Genomic DNA, 15,468 nt, shown 5'->3' with positions numbered 1-15,468 from the left:
CTTACCGGAATTAACGCTGCAAAATAGCTAGCAGACCGGCCAATAAACGATATTTAAATAAATTGCCCGAAGGTTTGCGAATTAGATGAAAAGCTCCACAAGACCTCAACTTCGCCACGTGTAATCCTTTTTGTACTCAGGCTGACGAGCTGGCCCTTGTCGGTCTGACGATGGAATAGGCAGACCTGGTAGTGTACTCCCAAAGCTAAATTTTGTCGTGTACGGTCGTGTTACAAATTCGCCCAATCCGGTAATCTGGCCTGTGATTTCGGTTCGATGGGAGAAAAGGCAAAAAAGAATCAAACCACTGCTTTAGCCTTTGACGCCAGCATTGCTTCTCCAAGTTCTAAGAAAAGACTGTGTGTATCGCTTGTATTTTCGATTGGTATTGTGTGCATTTGAATTATCTCAAGGAATATCACCCTGTCGTTCAAGTTTAGCCTGTTGGTATATCAGCGGCAAATCTTGACTTTGTGAACCACCAAACAACCAAGACCACACTCGATACATGCTCTCAATATGTCATTCAGGATAAATTGGAATGCTATTGAGAAGGGATCCTTGTCCTCCTGGTCCACCGAGCTGCTCAATGATGCACTCAACACCGGAGACCGCCCCAATATGCTAAGTTCAGAGATCCAGATTGAAGACCTCAACTTTGGAGAGAAGGCCCCTGACTTCGAAATCTTGGAGATTGGTGATTTGGGATCTGATAGGTTCAGAGGTATTTTCAAGCTGAACTATAATGGCGACGCGTCTATTACTCTGAGGACCAAGGTTCAAGCCAACCCTCTGAGAATCTATAACGATAATGTGATTGACGACCTGATCGAACGCAGCAATCCCTCCTACAGCGACGGCGTTGAGGAGCTGGCCAACTTTGTGAAACCTCAATTTGTGATTGCCGATGAAAGTTTCAGTATACCGCTGAACTTAACGCTGAGTCAGATAAAGATCTCTACGATTATCATCATTGTGTTCACCAAGAGCAAAGGTTTGACTCTTGTTTTCAAAAACGACCCGCTGGAGTCGATATCGATCAACTCCACTTTTGATAGAATCAAGCCCTTGGCTCAGCTGCTTCAGAAAAAGATTGAGATTCAGATTGGAGAGCTGTTTAAAGAATTCTTGCCCAGTATTCTCTATAAGTTCAGTCTCAAGTACACCACGGAAAGCTTTGATCAATTCCACAAAGACCTGTTGCGGGAAGAACTAGATGATTTACTCGACAAGAGAGTTAACTTCAAGGATATCGATCCAGAAGCCCCTATGGGAATCTCTCCTGGTTCTTTGATGAGACTTACAACTTTGGCCACTGCAAGACAGACCCTCGCATTGGGCGGAAAGTTGTCTGCGGACAGAATGAATAGAGATATTCTCACCAAGAGTTATGTGAACCACATTGTGCAGCGCAGCTTCAACAGGTTGCGTTTGTCGGAGTCGGATTTCGAAAACATCAACAAAAATGTGGATGTGATCAGGCAATTCCAAACTAAGATATACTACAAGCACAATGGAGACAACCCACATCATCTCCTTGATCATGGTGTATCCCCAAAGAGGCGGGTTATCAAGATGAAAAAGAAGAAGAATCAATCAAAGCAAAACTCTCTACAGAGCGAAAGTTCGTCTGTATTGTCCAGTCCTGCTGCGTCTGTTCCTGCTTCGGCAATGACATCGCCTGCTCGCATTATCTCCAGAAAGCTTCCAGAAGTCGTTCACGATGTTCCAATGTCCAGCGAAGAAAGCGATTGGTCCAGCTCTACTCTGTTTCCCCGGTCACGGAAGCCTTCCGGGGCTTCGCGTTTCATTTCCATGTCTGGTAATACACTGCAGAAGTCTTCTTCTGTCGGCCCAATCTCTAGACGTGAGCCAAGTCCTCCTTTGCTGCGCCCAATTGCTGCCTCTGCTAAGGTCTCACCTCTGTTGAATCTAGGTTCGATGTCATCTTACCAAAAAGAGAAGCCGCTGCCTTTTGCAAACCCATATTTTGACTCTTTGAAAGGGCCCGCCATGGTCTTCAAGTCAGCTTCAAGCTCAAGATCCAGATCAAGTTCTACTGCATCTGCTGCATCCTCCAGTTCCACCTCAACCATTTCATCTTCTACAAACTCTCCATCCAAATCCAAGATGTCTGAAGAAGTTAAAGGGACAAACAGAAGAGAAATGCTCAATTTATTCCTCAAATACGGAGCTTCCGACTTCTCCAACTCCAAAGCCGCGAAGTTTAGTGTTGGACCCACACATCCGCATAATTCAAACGGAATTGTGAGTCTTGATACTCCGCCACCATATTTCGCCTGAACAAAGTGTTCTCAAGCACATTCTCGCTCCTGCGGTCAGAACTTCCCTGTGCATACTACGTCAATTATGACCCTGACCGTATCTCTTACTCGAATTTTAGTTAGTTATTTCCTTAGTTCTTTTTACGCCTTTATACTTATGACTTGCGCCGAATTTTATTGTTTTTGTAAATTATCTCAATTTTTTATATTATTAGCTGCTCGGATGAGAATTCGTTGCGGAATGTGCGGATACCCGAGGTTGCGGTCTTTCCTGTTTGGGCCGCTAATAAGAGTGATGAGCTTGGCTCGCATGAGTGACATTTTTCTAACTTTCCCCAAATTTTTGAAATTCCTTAAAATCATCGTTGCTGATTCTTCCCAAACATTAACATTGATTTGTGAACAATTCTTTTGAAAAATGACTCTATCTACACATATCGACCCAGATGTTCTGGAAGATTCGGTGATTGCCAGAATTGAGAAGAAACATCAGCTGGTGTCAAAGTTTGTCAGTGAGAAGGCAAAGCAAGTTAATGAACACTCCACAAAGAGAAGCCAGGGTCTATTGTCATCGTACCGGATCGCAGATGCCACCACTAGGAGCAAGTACAAGGTTCTGGACGAGCCAATGGATGCACAATCTACTTACCAGTCCATCCATGATGATTTAACTCTAGATGGTCGCCCAACCCTGAACCTTGCTAGTTTCGTTAACACCTTCGTGGACGATAGAGCAAGGAAATTGATTATGGAGAATCTGACTAAAAATCTTGCCGATAACGACGAATATCCTGTGCTATTGGAAATACACCAGAGATGTATTTCCATGCTGGCTGATCTGTGGCATGCTCCAGTTGGCAAGAAGTTGGGTGGGGAAGACTCTGAGCTGAAAGCCGCACTCGGCACCGCAACCACCGGTTCCAGCGAGGCCATCATGCTTGGAGGTCTAGCCATGAAGAAAAGATGGCAAGCCAATAGGAGGGCTGCTGGAAAAGATATCTCAAATCCCAACATTCTGATGGCCTCATGTGCCCAAGTTGCTCTGGAGAAGTTTGCGAGGTACTTTGATGTTGAGGCCAGAATCATCCCAGTCTCGGATGATGACTACTTGCTGGATCTCACCAAAATCAAACAGAACTGTGACGAAAATACCATCGGTATTTATGTCATTGTGGGTTCTACATTTACTGGCGGTTTTGAAAACGTGAAAAAGGTAAATGAAATATTGGACGAGGTAGAGAGAGACACTGGAGTCAGTATTCCCATTCACGTGGATGGGGCTTCCGGTGGATTTGTGGCCCCATTTCTTTATCCTGAACTTGAATGGGATTTCAGAGTTCCCAGAGTTTGCTCGATTAACACCTCGGGCCATAAATTTGGCCTCGTTTCTGCTGGTCTGGGATGGCTCGTCTTCAGAGACCAGACCTTCCTGCCCAGCGAGCTCAAGTTCGAGTTGATGTACTTGGGCTCGGTTGAGGAGAGTTTCACATTGAACTTCTCCAGACCCGGCTTCCAGGTCATTCACCAATACTACAACTTTTTGTCTCTGGGTAAGGCGGGCTTTTACACCATCTTTGATGCTTCCCTTATCAACGCAAGAGTGTTGTCCTATTTCCTCGAGGAATCCGGTTATTTCAGGTGCATCTCCAATCTGCACCTTCCTGTGGGTGTCAGTGTGAACTCTGCTGGTGCGAAAACATCCATCGACGATGTTGCCTCGCTCTCAGACCATGCTGCCTTCAACCCGGCGCTGCCTGTCGTATCGTTCCAATTTACAGAGGAATTTTCGGCAAAATATCCAGAGATTCCACAGTCAATCATTGCCACTTTGTGCAGAGCAAGAGGCTGGATTATTCCAAACTATCCGCTGCCCACACAGACTCATCCACCAGCTAAAGGCACAAACAATGAGATCCTCAGAATCGTGGTTCGCTACAACCTGACACTCCAGCTCTTGGATAAACTGATGCATGATATCATCGAAATCACTGAGTTGTTGGTTGATTCGGTCGACGTGGTGAGAACAAACATTAGGAAGGGAATTGCTCGTGTCGAAGGAAACCATGAGCATGCCAGGGAATTGGAAATCCAGGACGTTGCCGTGTACAACACTCTGCTCTCGCTCGCTACAGACGGAAACGAGAAATTGATGCACTTGAGATCCCTTCGTGACGAGGACGGCGAATTTGTCAAGCATTCACGCGGCAAGTCTCAAGCTGGCCACAAGCACTCCCACCACTCTTTCAGAGGCGCGTGCTGATCGTGCCCAAACGTTCAAAAACTTTTTTTTAACTTATTGCAAAATCTTTCCAATCTTCTGCCTAGCACTTTTCATCTTCGCGGTACTGTCATCAACCTGCTGATCCAGTGCATCTAGTATATCTTTCTGCACGTTCAGCTCCTCATTGATGGCCACCCCAATCTGTCTCTGTCTCTGTATGATGCTTCTCAGCGAGTTCAGCTGCTGATCCTGGTTTTGTATCTCATCCTTCTGGAACTGAAGTAAACTCCCATTATCCAATTGTCTTGTAACTGACGTCTCCTGCGGCTTGCCTCCAAGCACCCTGTTGCTCTTCGAGACAGGGCTACTGCCTTGAAACAACTGCGTATACGCCTCAGAACGACCGGAACTGCTCAGAGGATGCTTTCCCACTGCAGAGTGATCGCTCGCCATTTCAGTCAACAATGTCTGTAAATCATCGTAGTCTCTTTGCAGTTCAACCAACAAATCCTGTCTTCTCTTCAGCTCCCCAGCTCCGAGACTGCCCCAGCCCTGAGGATCATTCATCACCTCCTGCAATTTAACCAACCGCGATTTTGTGGAACTGAGTGACTTTCTACATTCCACAGTTGATCCTGAAAACATTCTCGAGCGACAATCTTGCAACAACGATTTGCAATCGCGCAACATCTCGAACCATTCATTTGGACTCATTGGCCCATCAGCAGCATCACTCTTCCAGACCCCTTTCAAATTTTCAGCCTTTTCAACGGCATTTTCAACAGAGGCCTGGCGAAAGGCCGAATTGGGCAATCCTAGAAAAGACCGCATAACATCGTTATCTCTCCAGGTTTCATCCTTCATCAGCAAGCCTAGAAACTCTTCCAGGGAAACGCGTCTTTCCTCGATAAGCCCAGGATCTGTTGATTTCGTAATATAATGTTTGCGGGGCAATTGATATGGCATTGCCTGACCTCTCAGACCTTCCAGATCGGACTTTAGTCTGACAAAGTCACTGTATCGTTTGGAGGTCCGATACACGTTAACGCCATGGAGTAGCCGTATGTGATACACGGTGTACGATTCCGTGGTCGAAGTGGAATATATCGAAACTTCGAATTTGTCCATCACAAGCGTTTTCTTGAAGGGACGACAATAATGAAAATAATAGAGCGATTGAGAAGCCAGTTAGCTAGCCAGCAAATAGAATAATGATCCAAATCTGTATACTTTCAATGCTTGTTTGGGGCCGCAGAAGGCGATGCCCATGCCATGCCCACCAGAACTGCACTACCATTTTTTCCACTGCTATAGAGTATCGTCTTGGTTTCTTGTTACAACACCACATACACAACATACCATGGGAAAACAATATATAACGACAGCCGCAATTGGTCTGGCTCATAAATCTGACATATTTGATGTTGCAGTTTGCGATAGGTACACAATAACCTGTTCTAGTGATGGGTTTCTGAAGTTTTGGGACAACAAGATAGAAGTGACTGAAGAGGCCTCAAAGGCGATCTTCGTGGACAAACTCGGATTGCACCACATTTCTGCTATAGAGAAGGTGAGGGATGGTTCGAGTGTTGTTATTATAGCTACTGTGGCATTCACCGGCAGATGCTATCTCTATCAATATGATAGCCAGACAGACGAGGTGACCAAGCTTGACTCCAACTTGCCAACGGAACTGTCTTCCCCAAAGATTTCGTTCTGGGCGCCAAATTTGCACATTGACATTGCAGACGAAACAATTTACTTTGCAGCCACTACTGCTGTGGGAGCTACGTATGTTTTCAAGATAAACGTACCTGAAGAAGGCGAGCTGCAGCTGGTATACACGGGGAAGACAGACACCAATGACACGTCTTTCGCTACCGCCATTGGAATTGGCTCAGGTTCTGCAATTGCAGTGGGTCATCAGAATGGAAATGTGTATCTCTACGATCTGAAAAGTTTGAGGCTTATCTACACCTTTCCGAGTTTGGGAGTGCGTCTAGACCAGGACGACACCGGCTCTTCTTTGTCGACGGTGAGAAAAGCTATTTTCTCGCCAGATTGCAAGCTAATGGCAGTAGCTAGAGATTCTGGTGCTTATGGAATTGTTGCTCTTTATGATGTCAAGTACGGTGAGACGATCGGTACTCTTTCTGTGCCCACACATTCCTCCAACGTCAGCGTTGGAGGCTACACCCACGAAGGATGGTGTCTGGCTATTGATTTCAACGAGGGGGGTACATTACTAGCAACTGCTGGTTACGACGACAAAGTGAGAATATGGAACGTTGATACCAGGGAGAGAGAATCCACAATCACAATCTCAAGAACGGACGTTGCGGATGAAGCAGTGGATCAGGAGGACCAATCTGATAATCTGGTTACATCCTCTCTCAAATTCCTGAAAAAGGGAGTAAGAACTGGTGCAGGAACAGATACTAATGAAGGCCTGGTTGTGGTTGGGTTAGATAGGGCTATCAGATGGTATAGAGAGGCTGGTGGAATTTGAGCTCCGGAATTGCATATGTCGCTAAACATCAAATAAGCTGTCAAAATTTGCATAGTTTAAACATTTAAAACGCTCGGGTATAATCGTCCTGCCGCAAACTCTACATACGACAGTCAGAATCATCTGTTCTAGGAACCTCATCGAATGACGACATCGAATGCTTTCTCGAGATTGGTGATCCACTCCGCAAAGGTAGCCTGTTGAACTTGGATTTGGCAACATGGGGATTCACCAGAATTCTGCTTTCGGCATTTAGAAGAGAGAACAACTGAAGTATCACCTCTTTGTCGCAATGCTCCAAGACTCCCAGCTTCACGATTCTTCCCCAACTGTTGAAGATATTGTTCAATACTCTGTCGCGTAAACTTTCCTCATTCAACATATCAGCAACTTGCCAGACTTCCAGAAGATCTTCCACCCCGATGTTCCTCGTCATCAGATTCTGTATGCACTTCTGTCGAAGCTCGGGGAGTGAGTAGATATGCGACATGGATAATATTCCAGCCATCACCAAAGGAGGGTGGTCCTCGAGTTTCTCAGTGTACAGATATCTGATAAAGATGGAAACCCACAGTTTCGGCTCGGGAATGAACATGGTTGCCGTTACGGCCTCGCTCATGTTGGCACTCAATAGTGTTCGGAAATGAGGCCAGCGTGCTAGCAGAATGGCCTTATGGCACTTAATTGGATCAGATTTGTAATAATGACCGTCTTCAAGCTCGGTATCTGTAACCATAAGAGGCTTCTCAAGAAAAGAACAGGTTTCGGGAAGACGATGGCCTGTCTCCACTGCAGTTATATCAAAGTCCACAAACTGTTGATGGTTGAAGAATGACTCAAAGTCTTGGGCCAGACGTTGAGCTGGAACTGAAGAAGATTCCATATATGATATGGCTGGAACAGTATCGACAAGTGGTACGCAAACATAGTAACCAAGATCTGCTTCAATGGACGGATTTGGGTGACGCTCACCAGCCCCCATCAAATAAAGATTATTGCTAAGCTCAAAAGATTGCACCCACGAAAATGGTACCTCAAAAGAATATCCCTCTGTCCAGTAACACCCCCGTGCTGAGAAAACTTCAATCCTTGCATGTTCAGAATCAGCGAATATGAAGTGATGAGGTTGACTGGGACTCTGCATTATCTTTTCACTGCCAGTGAGATCCACCCGAATATCTTCCAAGTCAAATTGCACTGACGAGACGAGACCACCTGATTGGTCTATCGAAGATACTTTTCGAGACTGTCTGGCCATGTTCCCGTCCAATCCACCGAAAGCCCATATCCTTCCATCGTAACATGCTATCGAGTGGGAGAACCTGCCCACAAATGGGAAATGCGCAACCCACTGCCCGTAACTCAGACTGTAAACATACATATCAACAAGTGGAGTGTACTTGGTCTCCTCCGAACATTCCATGACGTCAAGACCACCCGAAATGTACACCAGTCCGTTGACGGGATCAAGGCAAGCCGCATGATTGGCGATGAATGTTTTTGGTGCATGTTCTTTGTTCAAAAGGCTCTGGTCAGGTGCATACCAAGAATCGTCTGTGATGTCATATATAATCAGCTGGTTATCCAGATCAGCCTCGGGTATTCCCTCTGTATCTCCAAGTCCTCCGAAGATCAACATTCTATTGTTTCCTATGAAAATCGCTGTGTGGCCTTCCCTTTGCTGTGTGCTCTCACGGGTCTCCCACTTTCCCGTTGACAAATCTAAGAGATGAACACAAGTATCGACTAGACGTTGTTAGAGAATTTTGACTTATCAAGGCATTTCTAATGACTTATAACACACTTACTCGTTCCAGCACTATCAAAACCACCAAACTGGAAGTAGACCCCAGTGTCAGTTACCGCAAAGGCAGACTTGTCTCTGCTGTAAGCAGAATCGCCATGGGTATATGTAGTTGAGAACATATTTTGCGGGAAAGTCTTTTGCGCCGCTTTTGAATAGAATGAATAGTGGACTGAAAATTTCAAAGTCTCGCCTATTACAGATCAGGGGCATCATCTCATCTGCCTTTCCATAAAAGGTTAGATTAGCGAGTCCGAGATGACCACTAGATAACGAAATTTGACCCATGAAAATTCGAAAATCTGGTTCAGCGTTGGTTAAACTTCGATTTATTTGGTACTTTATATTTTATTTTTGATTGGCTCATGTTATTTGCTTTGATTTCACTGTCCTATATTGTGCAATTACAGGATGGTGCTATTTTATCGTATTTCACCAGAACTCAAATGGATCCTTATCGGTCTTGCTTATCTCTATGGTCAAGTCAAAGCTTTGGAGCTCCTTGGCCAGTTTCTCTTTCATTACACTCAGATATCCTCTTTCTGTGTTCGAATGGTTGCATGCAATAACGGAACTACCCATCTCCTTGAAATGGAGAGCTTCGTGGTGAGACAGTTCACCTGTGTAGAACACATCCGCGTTGACTCCTCTGAAGAGACTTCCTCCGGAGCCGGCACAAATGGCAACCGAACTGGCAACAGGATTAGAGGATCCAGAGGCTGGAGCCACGAGTAGTTGGGAAATACCCAAGCTGGTCTTGACCCTTTCCACGAGCTCTTTGAGAGAAACAGGTGTGGGGAAAGTCACCAGTCTTCCCATTCCTTCCCCTTCCAGTGAGGTAGCAGTAGGCGACAGAACAGAGACTGCACCATTATCTCCGCTGATTCCTTTGGCTAGCCAATCATTGACACCATCTTTGGCGGCATCGACCGCAGTATGTGGACAATAGACCGAGATGCCGTTTTGTATCAGTCGGACAAGAGATCTTTGCTGGGAATCTTCTTGGCCGATAGCTTTCAGGCCCTTGAAGATGAACGGATGATAGGCCAAAACAAGACTTGCCCTATTTGCAATTGCCTCGGTCACAACTGACTCTGTGAGATCTATGGCTAGCAGAATATTCAGTTCCAGCGTCTCATAAGTGAGAGTTTTGGAAGAGGCATCCACTAGCAACCCGGTGTTATCCCAGGAAGAATCCGCAAGTCTTGTAGGATATAGTTTTTCAATTGCCGCCACTGCGGCTCTGAGTTTGGAGTAAGAGGTCAAAGACATGGGCGGAATATAAGTGCTACTATATACGAAACAGATGATATCCAGGTCTTCTGTTGGCTTCTCCAAAGAGTTTCCCAAAAGGGAGTGTTTTTCCCAATACGGTGGCCGCACGTCTATGCTCCACGGCTTCGTCACTCGGAGGGGCTCTGGGCACATATTCGTCGGAGTTATTCATCGTACCCGCTAGTCCGTTCTGTCCTCCATCTTTCTGGATACTTTTCGCACATGTCTGGTACGTTGACCACGCAGTCACTGGAACAGCTGATCAGGGAAAGGCTAGGAGCATCGATTGTCCAGGTTCAGGACATGTCGGGGGGATGTGGCCAGGCATTCGCCGTTATCATCGTGAGCGATCTTTTCCAGGGCAAGAACAAGCTAATGCGCCACAGAATGGTGAATACGGCATTAAGGGATGAAATCTCGCAGATCCATGCATTCACACAAAAGGGTTTCACGAGTTCGGAATGGGAAGAACAAAAGAGGCAGTACTGAGTTATGTTGATGACCAATCGAGTGGCCCAGCCTTTGCAGAACGATTCGCAAATAACATGAAGCAAGTAAAGCGGAACCAGCAAAAAAAGTGTTCCCATTTTGCAGCCCCCGTCGAATTTGAAGATCAAGTGAGGGAATTCAATAGAGATCCTTGAGGTAACAACTGGAGTGATATCTACAAAGTGAGAGCGATATTTACGCTGTCATCGCAATCAGTGTGTAGCACCACACCAGTGTATCATTAGCTCTTAAGTTTAAATATGAGTACTTTTTTGATGCAGGATGGTTAGACCTTTCCAGTCTACAACCTCTCGTAAGCAACACCAGATTTTCCTCGTTTTTGGATGTTAAATCCGATCCATAGCAGGAATGCAAAAACAAACGATATCGCACACAATCCCGGGAAATATACGAGTCCCTGACCATTTCCACCAGCAGTATGCTCGCTGACATAACCAACAATGTATGGCATGACGGTACCTCCCATTCCACCGAGACCAGCGATGAAACCAAGCCCACTAGATTGCAGGGATGGAGGCAGAAATCTCATGGCAACCATGACGGTGGTTCCAAAAGCTGGACCCACAAAAAAGCCAAACGCCAACATCGATGCTATCCGCAACGGAAAGTTGGGGAGAACAGCATATAGAGTGCAGGTGATTGCTCCTAGTCCAGCATAGATCAGCGTTGCAATATGCTCTCTTCCATCAAAATACCTTCCGGTTACAAATGCCAGAATAGCTCTGCCTGCCGTGAGAGCCGTCCAGTAGCCCGAAGTAATATACGAGCTGTAGCTATCGGAGAGGTGCAAAATGGTGGTATAGTAGTTGTACATCCAAACACCAACAGTCAGCTCACCACCACAGTAGATGAAAAGCGTCGTTGCGTAGAACCAGATTTGGGGTGTTTTAATGGCATCCCAAGTGGTTCCCTGTGGATCCGAAGAAGATTCCGCAAGACGACGTCTAAATTTCCATTTGGTCTCGTCTCTGAAAACCAAAATGCACGAGATCAATGTTCCAGTATCACCCAAGGCCAGCACCAAATAATAAACGTTCCATGACAGCCCCCAATGCAACATCTTCGTGATCGCGAAAGGAGATATCATGCTGCCCAGTCCGAAGAAAGCATGCATTAGACCCATTATTTCGTTACTGTATTTTAGCTGTGAAACCCACAATGAACATGCTGAGTCGTACGTCCCAACACCATATCCGTTCATCACGGATGCTGCAATCAGTACGGCAAACGGAGGGCGCATGAAGTAGATCAAAAAGCACAGAATTTGGAAGGTTTGTGCACAAACATAAGCACCAAAAAATCCGAAGTTACTATGCGTGAAACCATTGAACATCGAGGCCACAAAGTATCCAACAACTTGTGAGATAAACAGCAGAGAGGCCTGGGATCTGTCTATGTGGTAAGTGTCTAGCAATTGCTGCATTATAGTTCCCAGAGTCTGATCACTCATTCCAAATATCATAAACGAGGCATATATGGTCATAACCTGAAACTTCAGCTTTCTTGAGGTCAGAATATTCTTGGAGTTCTCCACAACCAGATGACCTTCAAATTCATACACTTTTGTCTCATCACCATAGTCATCTTTTGAGCCGATTTCTTCATCCACACTGAATCTTTGTGAATGGGCATTATAATCCTGCAATTCATATTCATCTGCCTCAGTCGACTCTTCAAGCACAAAACTGCTATCGCTGGTGCTTTCAGAACGAAACGGTTCATGTAGTTTCCTGTGGGACGGATGCGAAAACTCCAGATCCGGGTCCTCAATGGAAAGAATATCCGTCCCAGGTTTGAAGGTATCCGAACTGTTCATTATATAGAAGGCGAACTGAACTTCAGCTGCGACGTATTAAAAAAAGCGAGATAAGATCAGTTGAGATAAAGAGTTATATGCAGTGAAGGGCAGAAAAAAGTCCACGATTTTTCAGGATCTAGAAAAATTCCTTACATTGTTGTAGTTTGTCTACCTTGAGTAAAAAGGGAAAGACCCGCACACACAAATAAATTCCGCAGATGCGGTGTACCCTACCAATTTGGACGAGTAGTGGCTCTTCCTTCCTTATTCGGCAATGATAAGCTGCATTTCTCCACGTGATAAGGGCTAAGAGGCTTGCAGAAGGGGGTTTGTGGGGAACGCACGCTTCGCATATGGTACAAAAAGCGACCTATCTATTAAAGAGACTTTTCAGCGATGAAACCAGCAGCGACACTATTCCTTCATAACCGCTGTCGCCGAGCTGTTTCAGAATTGCTGACTCAAAGCCAGTTTCGTCTGGAAATTCGTCGCCCAGCCAGTTGCCTGCGTCTCTCAGTCTGGTAAACTGCTTAACGGTAAATGGTCCTGCCAAACGCACCTCACAGCTGGCAGAATCGTCCTCTTTTTGTCTGATGATTTTTGTAATGATGTTGGCGAATGGAGGCGAATGGAAGATGTTGAATTCCGAGCGTTCTCCTGCCTCATCAACTATCCTATCGTCATCGTCTGCGAAGTCGTCGCCATGAACGTGGAAACGCCGTTTCAACAATGTCTCTGTAAACTCCCCGCCCAATAAAAATCCCTTTGCACTTTGGCCCTGGCTGGCTCTGTGGAACGCTTTGTTTCGCCAAATCACGTTGCAATAGTCCATTACATAGGAGTAATGTATTTCCCTCAGCGCATTAAGTTGGTGAGGCTGGATCTCGTAGGTAATGTCCTCGTCTGACAGCACCTGCGTAGCAGTTTCGTTGTAGTACGTCTTCGTGGCTACCACTTGGCGACACACAGCGTTCAAAAGTATGGGATTTGCCGAAAAGAACAAGGAATATGCCAACTCGGGAGGAAGACACAGAGTTGCGGGATTGACCTTTCGCGGAGGAGCATCAGCCAGAAACCGTAAGAATCTAACGAATACCAGCTTTTCCAGAATTTGGTCTGCTGCAGCCTCGACATCTCTGGAAAATCTGGATGCGGATGCATAGATAACCTTGCTGAAAACGTCGTTCATTGCCTTGTAGTTTGGCGTTTGCAGCTCCGACCAATTGGTGAACAGATCCAGCAGGGCATCCAAGGTGGTGATGTATGTGAATGTATCTGCAGTATCCAGCTGGGAAATTCCAAATACTCCGTTATTGAAATCTGGTATGGCTGAAGCTGGCAGATGTGAAAAGATAGGGGCCAGATTCAAGGATTTGTCCATGTTCGTGCTCTCGTCGAAGAACAGAGTTCTTGTGAAAGTGAGATCCAGGTCCGTCAGCTGAGCATAGCAGTTCAGTCCTTCCAAAAGCTCCTGTTTCGATTTGCTATTGGATCCTGTGAGCTGGAATCCCGAACTGGATCGTTCCAGCAAAGCGTCTGTCAGCCATTCATCTAGTGTTATACCTACATCGCCATCCGATTGTAATAATAGCATGAAGAATGAAAGGTGTTTCACTTTTGCAGAGTCTATTGCAGAATCCGTCAAAATGTGTTCGAGCCCATCAGGCAAGATATCAGACATAAAGGCAGATGCCAGCTGCAAGTTATCGTAGTCCACCAACAACGACTGGAACAAACCTTGTCCAATCTGCCCTGTAACTTTAAGACTCGACGCCAACTCTTTGGTGTTTAAAGGCAAAGGAATCTCAACTGTCACTGCAGAATGCACAAGAACATCTAGAGTTCCGTTGGCATCCGTTTCTTCAAGATCAAGCTTGCGTCTCTTTCTCTGGTCAGAGCCAGTGGAGTAAGATCTCTTCAATCCTTGCAGAAATTGGAGATGTGAAGTGACTTTCGTGACCAACTCCGAGAATTGTGGATTGTGTGCGAGCAGCATGATTGAGTTACTGTTGTTTGAAAGAAGAATGTCGTTTCTTCTGACAACCAGTAATTTTTTCAGAAAGGCCATATCTGGATAGGCAAAAGTCCTTGACGGTATGTTGTAATCCACCAGCACGGCATCGGTATCTGGCTTGTGGTCAGATAAAAAAAGATACAAAGCCGCAAGATATGGATCTGCTGGATATTTCTCGATGTCTGCTTTTAAGACATCCATTCTCCAAGAGGAAGCAAATCGCGTCGCACTAAAATGGCGGTCGTATTTGGTATAGCTGGCCAATATCGACATCATGAGCATTGAGATGTGAGATCTGGCATAGGCAAACGACAGATAAGTGAACATCAGTGGAAGCATTTTCAGAAAAGTCTTCTCGGTTACTAGATCAAAACATAGACATTCCCACCATTTGAGAATGTTCGACTGGACCGTTTGAGGCAAGCCTCTCTGCACTCGGGGTATCAGATTGGGTGTATCATCTGCCGAATAAACCTCCAAAGATATGGATGCTAGAATCTTAAGGCATATTTCGGGCGTAACAGGTTGTCTCGGTATCATGACATTGTTGACAACTCTATTCTTGACAGCCGTACTGAAGACTCTATGGTTATCAGAGTCTAGTACCAAATCCACCAGTTCAACCAGATAGTCATTATCCACACCAACAGATTCGACAGCGGGGATCAAATCTTCTAATATGGCTTGCACTTTTTTTCGGTATTCCTGAATTTCATCAGACTTTAGTGTCTTTGCGAGAGCGCCAACAATAGATGTATTCACCTGTATTAGGTCACTGATTTTGTCTTCGACCACTATCCTTTCCTCGTGAAACTTTCCCAAATTCACCTCGTTAAAATCCATAATGGACAAATTCAAACCAGAAAGTCCTGTTATCTTATCGGAAATCGCAATATAACACCAAGTGTCACAGATCAGAGAACCACGCAGTATATGTATCTGCTGTGTTTTGGTGTCGTGGATATGCAAAAATCGCGACTTTATTTTTCAAGGCTTAGGCTCAGGCTTACGCGTCAGTTTCACAGACATATAATTTTATTAAGCAAACAATA

General features: G+C 45.4%; 9 protein-coding genes across 9 annotated transcripts; 4 read left to right on the top strand and 5 right to left on the bottom strand.

Annotated features, from left to right (window-relative positions):
* Nucleotides 1-519: 519 nt before the first annotated feature.
* KUCA_T00001700001 (uncharacterized protein) lies at nucleotides 520-2,304 on the top strand (the record flags this gene model as incomplete). The annotated part of the gene is made up of 1 exon (XM_022603906.1): nucleotides 520-2,304. The coding sequence occupies one exon, from the start codon at nucleotides 520-522 to the stop codon at nucleotides 2,302-2,304; it is 1,785 nt and encodes a 594-aa protein (XP_022457741.1).
* A 399-nt stretch (nucleotides 2,305-2,703) lies between these two features.
* On the top strand, nucleotides 2,704-4,545 carry KUCA_T00001699001 (uncharacterized protein; the record flags this gene model as incomplete). Its single annotated transcript, XM_022603905.1, has 1 exon — nucleotides 2,704-4,545. One exon carries the CDS (start codon nucleotides 2,704-2,706, stop codon nucleotides 4,543-4,545), a length of 1,842 nt encoding a protein of 613 aa, XP_022457740.1.
* Nucleotides 4,546-4,578: 33 nt separating this feature from the next.
* Nucleotides 4,579-5,634, bottom strand: KUCA_T00001698001 (uncharacterized protein; the record flags this gene model as incomplete). Its single annotated transcript, XM_022603904.1, has 1 exon — nucleotides 4,579-5,634. The coding sequence occupies one exon, from the start codon at nucleotides 5,632-5,634 to the stop codon at nucleotides 4,579-4,581; it is 1,056 nt and encodes a 351-aa protein (XP_022457739.1).
* A 232-nt stretch (nucleotides 5,635-5,866) lies between these two features.
* KUCA_T00001697001 (uncharacterized protein) lies at nucleotides 5,867-7,015 on the top strand (the record flags this gene model as incomplete). The annotated part of the gene is made up of 1 exon (XM_022603903.1): nucleotides 5,867-7,015. The coding sequence occupies one exon, from the start codon at nucleotides 5,867-5,869 to the stop codon at nucleotides 7,013-7,015; it is 1,149 nt and encodes a 382-aa protein (XP_022457738.1).
* Nucleotides 7,016-7,115: 100 nt separating this feature from the next.
* On the bottom strand, nucleotides 7,116-8,941 carry KUCA_T00001696001 (uncharacterized protein; the record flags this gene model as incomplete). The annotated part of the gene is made up of 2 exons (XM_022603902.1): nucleotides 7,116-8,761; nucleotides 8,824-8,941. 2 exons carry the CDS (start codon nucleotides 8,939-8,941, stop codon nucleotides 7,116-7,118), a joined length of 1,764 nt encoding a protein of 587 aa, XP_022457737.1.
* Nucleotides 8,942-9,251: 310 nt separating this feature from the next.
* KUCA_T00001695001 (uncharacterized protein) lies at nucleotides 9,252-10,091 on the bottom strand (the record flags this gene model as incomplete). Its single annotated transcript, XM_022603901.1, has 1 exon — nucleotides 9,252-10,091. The coding sequence occupies one exon, from the start codon at nucleotides 10,089-10,091 to the stop codon at nucleotides 9,252-9,254; it is 840 nt and encodes a 279-aa protein (XP_022457736.1).
* Nucleotides 10,092-10,316: 225 nt separating this feature from the next.
* On the top strand, nucleotides 10,317-10,583 carry KUCA_T00001694001 (uncharacterized protein; the record flags this gene model as incomplete). The annotated part of the gene is made up of 1 exon (XM_022603900.1): nucleotides 10,317-10,583. The coding sequence occupies one exon, from the start codon at nucleotides 10,317-10,319 to the stop codon at nucleotides 10,581-10,583; it is 267 nt and encodes an 88-aa protein (XP_022457735.1).
* Nucleotides 10,584-10,884: 301 nt separating this feature from the next.
* KUCA_T00001693001 (uncharacterized protein) lies at nucleotides 10,885-12,420 on the bottom strand (the record flags this gene model as incomplete). Its single annotated transcript, XM_022603899.1, has 1 exon — nucleotides 10,885-12,420. The coding sequence occupies one exon, from the start codon at nucleotides 12,418-12,420 to the stop codon at nucleotides 10,885-10,887; it is 1,536 nt and encodes a 511-aa protein (XP_022457734.1).
* Nucleotides 12,421-12,772: 352 nt separating this feature from the next.
* Nucleotides 12,773-15,259, bottom strand: KUCA_T00001692001 (uncharacterized protein; the record flags this gene model as incomplete). Its single annotated transcript, XM_022603898.1, has 1 exon — nucleotides 12,773-15,259. The coding sequence occupies one exon, from the start codon at nucleotides 15,257-15,259 to the stop codon at nucleotides 12,773-12,775; it is 2,487 nt and encodes an 828-aa protein (XP_022457733.1).
* Between the last annotated feature and the right edge of the window lie 209 nt (nucleotides 15,260-15,468).

This window comes from Kuraishia capsulata, genomic scaffold, assembly GCF_000576695.1.
Source record: "Kuraishia capsulata CBS 1993 genomic scaffold, Kuraishia_capsulata_scaffold_2, whole genome shotgun sequence".
Lineage (NCBI taxonomy): Eukaryota > Fungi > Ascomycota > Pichiomycetes > Pichiales > Pichiaceae > Kuraishia > Kuraishia capsulata.
The sequence above is the reverse complement of the archived record's forward strand: the minus strand, read 5'-3'. Positions and strand labels throughout refer to the sequence as shown.